This window comes from Cryptomeria japonica, chromosome 2, assembly GCF_030272615.1.
Source record: "Cryptomeria japonica chromosome 2, Sugi_1.0, whole genome shotgun sequence".
NCBI lineage: Eukaryota > Viridiplantae > Streptophyta > Pinopsida > Cupressales > Cupressaceae > Cryptomeria > Cryptomeria japonica.
The window spans coordinates 199,819,712-199,828,921 of NC_081406.1; the positions used below are offsets into that span (position 1 = coordinate 199,819,712).

The 9,210-nt window shown below is 35.4% G+C and overlaps 2 protein-coding genes across 2 annotated transcripts; both read left to right on the forward strand.

Moving 5' to 3' along the window:
• The first annotated feature begins 403 nt into the window (after positions 1-403).
• LOC131046309 (transcription factor MYB15-like) lies at positions 404-5,621 on the forward strand. The gene is made up of 5 exons (XM_057980017.2): positions 404-539; positions 636-765; positions 855-1,526; positions 5,189-5,288; positions 5,484-5,621. The coding sequence occupies exons 1-5, from the start codon at positions 407-409 to the stop codon at positions 5,619-5,621; spliced, it is 1,173 nt and encodes a 390-aa protein (XP_057836000.2). The 5' UTR covers positions 404-406.
• A 2,841-nt stretch (positions 5,622-8,462) lies between these two features.
• On the forward strand, positions 8,463-8,894 carry LOC131859769 (secreted RxLR effector protein 161-like). Its single transcript, XM_059213817.1, has one exon. The coding sequence runs from the start codon at positions 8,463-8,465 to the stop codon at positions 8,892-8,894; it is 432 nt and encodes a 143-aa protein (XP_059069800.1).
• Positions 8,895-9,210: the final 316 nt, after the last annotated feature.

Sequence of the window (9,210 nt, forward strand, 5' to 3'; positions counted from 1 at the left end):
TAACAAAATTCAATTGAAACCACAAATAAATCAATAATAATAAAAAAATTTAACTAGCACGCAACAGTCAGTGGCACGGCGAATCTATTTTCGCTCGCGTCATTTTCAACCACGTCATCCATTATGCAGTCAATTCAAAAAAGATGGCCTCATTCCTTTCCACTCTCCCACACTGATTATTTTGTTTATATGTATTTGCACCTGTCGCTTTTAGTTTTGACCCACAAAATTTGAACTATCCCATCACTTGGTCAAGCTTGGCTGCTCTTCAAAATGACAAATATGAACTTTTATTCATTGTCTGTTGCCAGGAAATTTCGAGCACCTAAATATGGAGGACTGGTATTTAAAATTTCTGTGTCCTCATCTACATCCGAATGAAACGTGTGAAGTGCAAAACAAAACAATGGGCCGAGCTCCATGCTGTGATAAAAACAGAGTAAAGAAAGGTACATGGTCTCCTCAAGAAGATCAAATGCTCATTCATTTTATTCGCATGAATGGCCATGAGAACTGGCGTGCACTGCCTAAGAAAGCAGGTTTCAATTCTACACACTGTTTTAATTTTTATTACAAATTTTTCTTTTTCTTTATACAATCTAAAACTGATAAGCATTCTTCTCTGGCAATGGCAGGACTCCTAAGATGCGGTAAAAGCTGTCGTATAAGGTGGGTTAATTACCTCAGACCAGACGTTAAACTTGGAAATTTTAGTTTTGAAGAGGAAGAGACTATTATTAAGCTTCATCAACTTATGGGCAACAGGTTTGTTTACTGTTCTCACTGTCTTTTCTTATTGATTTGTTTGTTCCACCATATCCTTGCTTAATGGATTGAATTGTGTTATAATACAGATGGTCGGCCATTGCCTCACGCCTGCCTGGAAGAACAGATAATGAGATAAAGAACGTGTGGAATATCCATTTGAAGAAGCAGGTTTCCCGCATGGGAATCGATCCTGTAACAAATCATTCAACATCGCCCAGCGCGGGGCACATTGAGAAAAGTCCATCAATGGAGAAGGGCAACTTAGATCTAATTCAAGCAAAAGCTTTGGCTGATTCGCCAGCCACAATCTCTAATTCTTCTGACACATTGTATGATTCACACAATCTGTCAAGCGGAATCCTTTCATCGATAAATAGTATAGATAGTGAGGATATAAATGGCGGGTCAAGTTCAAGTTTAGGTTGGCTTGAATCGAGTTGTATAGATTCATTTGCTGGGCCAATTGGGTATAATCAACAGCCACCAGATATTGAAGATGCCGCATCTAATATTGAAAATCAGTATTATGCTACCGAAATAAGCACAAATGAACTAATGTGGAAGCATAGCTCAAATGGGGAAGCTCACTATTTCACTTCAGACTATCTAGAAGATGATTCCTTGAGCTGCATGGATGGTGCAGTCAAAGATCCTCATTTGTTCAAAGATATAGAGTTGCAGAGTAATGGTGATGATTGCGATGGCTTTGGTTACTGGTTAAATATTTTGAAGCAAGCCGGGTCATCACCCATGCTATTGTAGGTCTCTCTGCATCTTTTGCGGCCCTTACAAATGGAATGGTTATTTAATTTTCAGGCTGCTTGTTTTCCCATTAAAGGAGCGGCAGGGGAAATCAGTATAAATTGAATCAACAATTACAATTTATTTACCTTTGTTTCTTTAACGAGTCTTTCCTGAATCCCAATAAATGGGGAACTGATCTTCTTCGTTTCCATAAATGTGTGATTGACCAATTCAATCTATCCAGCGTAATTTAAAAAATTGCGCACTCAATTGTAAGATCATATGTTGTAATTTAGTTTATTTTGTTTAGTGCTTAGTGCACAATCCTTTAAAGTGTTTGTATTTTTTAATTTGCTTTGAAGTTAGTGCTTCTATGATATTTTTTTTTCAATCCATCCAGCGTAATTTAAAAAATTGCATATCGTGGATAGGGAGGCAATTTGCAGAAAAAAGTAGACATATGGAACAAGGTTTTTTTTTTTTTTTTTTTTAGTAAATTGAAAGACAGTAATGGTTTTGCTTCATTGTATGATAACGAGTATATGGAATAGGGTATTAATTTGTCTTGAGGTTAAGAGTATGTAGAGTTCTTTATTATCGTGGTTGAAGCAATAACCACAAAATTTTGAAGTGTTTCATTTGGTGGATAAATATATATTTTTGAATTGAAGAGTTAAAAGTCTTTCTTTCTTTTTTTGACCAACAGTATTAGATTTTATTCTTCAAAAAATGGGGTGGATGGTTGTGATTATTTGAAATGAACATATATAGTTTGATAATAGTGGATGGTTTGAAGACTAATTATGTTTTGAATTGTTTTCAGTAATTTATTTTTATTTTTATTTTTTTACTCATATATTTTTCAATGGATAAACATGGTTGATTTGTTTCAAATTTTGACAAGGATGGAATGGGCAAGAACGAAAGAAAAGGTAAATAGAAATGCATAGCTTCATAGGTGGTTGTGGCAAAGTTTTTCTTCTATACAAATTGGAAAATGATGAAGGTTATTTTTAAATTTTTTTTGGGGAAGCCCATACGTTGTATGGCAATGAATATATTGCATGTCATGTTAATCAATCTTTACCTCAAGACTTTGTTGGGCTTCTTATTACCATATTCATAGTACAAAGGAGAAAACATTAAAGGTTTGTGCTTGTTGGATAGATACATATATTTGAAATGAAACTATGTACTTTGATGATAGAATATATTTGGAAGACCATTACAATTTTTCTTTTGTTATTACTTTATATTTTTATAGTGAACAAATTGGAAAGTGATTAAATTATGGGTAAGTGATTCTTTACATATATGAAACAGTAGTTATAGTATTGGCAGATATGGTATATATAGCAAAGAGGACTAAGATTTTATTATGTAAAGAATTTAAAATAATAGATTTTATTTACATTCAATTTAAATAGTATACTTCAATTTATGATAAGCACTAATAAAATCAATTATTATTTATATGTAATTTAAAAATCAAATTTGAAATTATGATCTAGTTGGCAGATGGAACCGTTTGTTTGAAACTAACAGTCACTTTGCTGAGGGAGGTAGCTAGAAAGACAAATTTACTTTTGAACCCTTTTTAGTTATTTCTTTTAGGGTTATCTTTAATCATCCATTCTTGAATTAATTAAAATGATCACTTTGTTCAAGAGATATGTTATTAGTTATCTATATGTTGGATGTAGAAACTTGATTTTTTTGTTCAAGTGATGATACAAATAGATGGTAATATTGTAAAAGTTGTCTGTGCAGTAGATATTATTGAATGTTTTTTATCATTTGTAAAGTTTGAAGCAAACTCTGGTACGTTAAAATAGAGGTGGCTTTCATTATCTTTTTAATTTCTTTTTATGTGTTGCATAGAGCAAGCCATGCCATATTAGTTAAGAGCTTTAAGGAAAGCAAACACGAGAAACTAAATTCTAATATTTTTTTTAAGAGATATCACTATTTTAGATAAATGCTTGAATTTTTTAAAATGTTGATTAAAAAGTATGATTTGAGTTAACCTTACTACTTAATATGTTGAATGAGCATAATATTTATATGAAATTAAAGTAAGTTGAAACATAAAAAATTATATTTAGAAAAGTAAAAGAAAATATAGATCTTAATGATGAGGCCATTACCGAAGTTGGTTATAAAAATGTGGCATCATAAATAGAGAAATTTGATTCCTATTTAGTGGTGAAACATTTGAGAGATTGAAAGAAAGATAAATTAATAATAGTTTGTGTACTTGCATATAGAGAAATAGTGTCTTAAAACTAAAATCAATTTAAAATAATACTTAACACAAAAGATTGGAATCTCGGAAAATGTATAATAACTTAACATGGTTAATCATGACATAAAGTATTTCATAATTTATTCTACAAAACACAAGAGAATCAAAATTGTACTGTTTAACTAGACAAAATTTAGGGGACTGATTAATTTGTTGATGTCAATATACATTTTGAAGTGAAATATTGATGACTATTGTAACACTTAGAAACTTTTTTCTTTTGATGATGCATCTTGTATAGGTTGTTTGTAAAAGTGGTGATGTTGTATATAAGGATTTAATATTGCTTTTGTAGAATAGGAACCTGAACAACAAATGAGCATTCAAAATCAACAATTCGAATTCAATAAATAAATAGTGCATTGAATGGAGGCAACATAATGTAAGTGAAAGTCAATTGTGTGAAAATTCAGCTTAGTTTCTTGTGCGAGAATTTGTGATGGTCTAAAGATAATAGAAGTATGTTATGGTTGTCGCAATGTAACATTGTGCATGTATTTTAGGGAATAGTTAATTTTTACACGATGAATGAAATACAGAAGAGAGAAATATGAAAAGGGTGTTGAAGTGCGTACGGACCCGTATGTACCATACAGTTGTTGTCTCCTACATACCATACGGTTGTTGCCTCGTACGTATTGAGTTAACTCGTACGGTAGTTGCCAATGGTGATGCGTACGGTGATTCCATGATTTTGGTAGTTGCCAATGCTGACGCATACGGTGGTTCTAGTAGTTGCCAATCTTGACCCGTACGGTGGTTCCGGTAGTTGCCAATGCTGACCCATACGGTGATTCCAATGGTGTACGATGACCATGGTGTAGCATCCATTGTATGGTGGTGTCCGTACATAGTTTGATGCCCACCAGATGGATGGACGAGTGAAAAGGTTGTCAGTAACCATTTTTTGTGTAGTGATAGTTAAAGCACCTGGTTTCATAACGGACTGTAGTGTGTATAAACTACTACAAGTTTCATTAGGAAATGAGTGTGATAGTAATTTGGGTTGATTGTAATACAATCTAAGCCTGTGCAAAAAGCTTGTTGTCAATTGTATGTAACTTTATTTACTATAATACAAGGGAGACGCTTGGCTTTTTGGTGTGTGGGTTTTCTTTCAAAAGGGTTTCCCTTGGTAAAAATCTCTGTGTATAAGTGCATGTTTTTTATATGTTCTCTATTCTTCTGTTTAAGTCATCTCAAGATTCTAAAATTTAGCAAGTAGATAGATATTGTTGCTTACATCCTCTACGAATTGGCATTAGGAGAGCACTTCCACACCATAGATTTCCTTACAAGTGGTATCAGAGCCTGGCTAGTTGTTGTTATCCTTGTTGGTTAGGGTTGGTTTTTGTTTCGATTTGTTTTCAGTGGGAGTTTGCGAAGTTGTTATCGGTTGTGTCTGGAAATTGAGATGGCTGGCACGTCAAGGAGAATAGACATTGAAAATTTTAATGGCACAAACTTTGAGGTGTGGAAACTTAAAGTTCAAGACATGTTGGTTGACCGAGATCTGTGGATCGTTGTGTCTAGCAACAAGCCTCTAGGCATGAAGCAGGAAGATTAGGATCTAGCAGATCAAAATGCCAGAGGGCTGATAAGATTGAGCCTTGCAGATTCTGTTATGTTGAATGTCCGTGAAGTGAAAACTGCACATTCTTTGCAGAAGAAGTTGGGAGACATTTATCAGGGAAAATATTTGGTGAACAAGCTCTTCCTGAGAAAGAAGTTGTACTCTCTGAAGATGGACGGAGGAACATCTGTGGTAGATCATCTAAATGCGATCAATATGGTGATTGCGTAGTTAACTTCTATTGGTGTGTCCATTAGTGAAGAGGAGCGTTGTATGTTTTTGCTGAGTTCTTTGCTTGATTCATGGGGTCATCTTGTGATGGCCATCGGAAGTACTACTACCAATTTAAAATGGGTGAAGTAGTTGCTGCACTTTTGTCAGAAGAGATGCGAAGGAAATCCTCTGAGGTAGCTAAAGAAGCTCTCATTGTCCGAGGCAGATCTAAGGACAAAAGCAAGAAGAAGAACACAAAGTCAAAGTCATAGGAGAGATCCTCTACTCGTGGAAAGAAGTCCAAGGCAAAGTATTGGAATTGTGGTCAGAAAGGTCATATCTAGAAGGATTGCAAAGAGGAGAAAAAGAAGAAGAAGAAATGTACTTCTGACACTAAATCTTCTTAGAGTGATGTTGATGCCTTTGTAGCAGCCTTGGCAGTGCCTGTATCTGATGATATATGGCTAGTCGATTTTGGAGCATCATTCCACGTGACATCTCATAAAGAGTGGTTCTCAAAGTATGAACCATATGACGGAGGAAAGGTGTTTCTAGAAAGTGATTCCACACTAGATATCGTTGGAAGGGGAAGAGTTAGAATTCAGTTCCCTGATGGTAGAGTAAAGGGAATTGATGGCGTACTTCATATACCTGCTCTGGCTCGAAACTTACTCTCCGTCAACAAACTGAATGATGTTGGAGTTCAGGTAACTTTTGTGCATGATGGTTGTAAGATGACCAGGGGTTCTATTGTTTTAGCTAAGTGTGAATGCATTGGAACACTATATAGGTTAGATGCAAAACCCATGTGCTGTAATAGTATCTCATTAAAGTCCAATCAAGCTGCTATGGAAACACATGATGTGAATTCAATGGAAGCTAAACTTCCAACAGAGAAAACAATGCTCTGGTATTATAGACTTGGCCATACTGGCGAGAAAGGTTTAAAAACCTTGAAGAATAAAAACCTGGTTGAGGGGATAATTGACTATAATCTTGAGTTTGATTTTTGCGAACATTGTATATATGAAAAGCAAAGCCGTGTTCAATTCTAGTTCTCAAAAGTCTTCTGGTTTGCTGGACTATTTTCACTCTGATGTATTTGGTCCTGTGGATGTTCCTTCTTTGTCCAAATCAAGATATTATGTGTTGTTCATAGATGATTATTCAAGAAGAGCATTCATTTATTTTTTGAAGAGTAAATCAGAAGTGTTCAGTTGGTTTAAGGAATTTAAAAGCCTTGTATAAAATCAGACTGGGGGAAAGATTAAATATTTAAGAACGGATAACGGTGGTGAGTTTTGCAATGCAGATTTTGATAAATTTTGTGTAGATCATGGAATTAAGAGGCATAAGAATACGCCTTATACTCCATAGCAGAATGGAGTAGCTGAAAGGTTGAATCGATCTTTGATGGAGAGAGAAAGAAGCATGTTGAGCAATGTTGGTCTAGAGCAAAATTTATGGGCTGAAGCAGTGGCTACAGCGTGTTACTTGTTGAATCATTCTCCTACTACAACACTAGTCGACAAAATGCCTATGGAAGCATGATTTGGTAAGAAGACCTCATTGAGACATTTGTGTGTCTTCGCTTGTGAGGCATATGCTCATGTACCTAATGTGAGAAGGTCAAAATTGGATAACAAAGCAGTGAAATGCATCTTCATTGGTTATGACATTGGTGTGAAAGGATACAAATTGTGGAACCCTCTCACTGAAAAGGTGTTGTACAGCAGGAACATTATCTTTCATGAGATGAAACTTGTATCTACGGATCCGCAACCAGGGAAAGCCGAAAAAGGAAAAGAAGCAGTTAAAATCCCTTTATTACAAACCCCAAATGTGTTTGAGACTGAAGATCCAAATATGTTTGAGAGTGAGGAGAGCTCGAGTGGTTCTACAAGTTCAGAAGAACATGATCATGAACCTCATGAAGACTCACCACAGGAAGTAAGGAGATCCACATGGGAGAGATGACAACCTGATAGGTACAGTTATTCACCAAAAAGGTTTAATTACTCAATGTTGAATGTTAATTGTGCCTATGCTTTGCTTACTGATGTTGATGAGCCTAGAATCGTGAATGAAGTAATTAATATGCCAGATTCAAATTCTTGGTTGGAAGTCATGAAAGATGAAATGAAGTCATTGGAGAAAAATGGAACCTGGGATCTGGTACCCTTGCATAAAGGTAGAAAGCATGTGGGTTGTAAGTGGGTATTTAAGAAGAAGTATGGTCTAGATGGAAGAATTGACAAATACAAGGCAAGACTGGTTGCAAAGGGGTATTCTCAAAAAGAAGGGATTGACTATGGAGAAATCTTTTCTCCTGTAGCTAAGCTAACATCCATTAGATTTTTGTTGTCACTTGCAGCAGCACATGATTTTGAAATTGAGCAGATGGATGTGAAAATAGCATTTCTACATGGCGATCTTGAAGAGGAAATATATATGTCCCAGTCGGAGTATTTTGTGGAGAAAGGTAAAGAACACTTGGTTTGTAAGATTAAGAAGTCTCTTTATGGTTTGAAACAATCACCCAGAATGTGGTATCAGAAGTATGATTCATATGTCTTATCTTTGAGTTTTATGATGTCTAAATTAGATCAATGTGTGTACTATAAAATTAAAGATGATCAAATACTTATTATTGCATTATATGCAGATGATATGTTGTTTATAGGAAATAATAAAGGAATGGTCTCAAATTTAAAATCACAGTTGTCCTTGTAATTTGAGATGAAAGATTTGGGGGCAGCTAAATTTATTCTGGGGATTGAAATCAGGAGAGACGGGGCTGGTAGGAAACTTTGGCTCAGCTAGAGCAAATATATTACCAATATTCTTGAGCGGTTCAATATGACTGATTGCAAGAAGCAAGTAGTTCCAGTTTTACAGGGAATGAAGTTGTCAATTAATGACAATCCAAAGTCTCCGGATGAGGTTGAAGACATGAAGTGGGTACCTTATGTGAGTTTTGTTGGTAGCCTCATGTATGCAATAGTTAGTACAAGACCAAATATTGCCCAAGCAGTGGGAGTATTAGGTCGGTTTATGGCAAATCCGAGCAAGATGCATTGGGATGTCGTGAAAAGAGTAATTAAATATTTGAAGGGTATGACACAGTACACTTTGTGCTATCAAGGTAACTCAACTAGATCAAGTAGATCTATTACCATTCAAGGTTATGTAGATGCTGATTGGGCAGGGGATGTTGATAGAAGAAAATCCACCAATGGATATGTGTTCACGGTGAATGGTGGTGCCATCAGTTGGATGAGCAAACGATAGAGCGTAACTGCATTATCTACAACTAAGGCAGAGTACATGGCATCTACTTGTGGATGTCAAGAATTTGTTTGTCTTAAGCGCTTCTGATGTTGGTTTTGATGTAGGGAAAATCACTATCTTATGTGACAGCCAAAGTGCAATTTGTTTGGCAAAGAATCCTACTTACCATGCCAGAACAAAACACATTGATGTGCAATATCACTTTGTATGTGACATGGTTGAAGATATGAAGGTGAAGCTAGAAAAGGTTGGCACTGAGGAGAATGTTACAGATGCATTGACAAAGCCGATGAACACGGTTAAATTTAAATGGTGC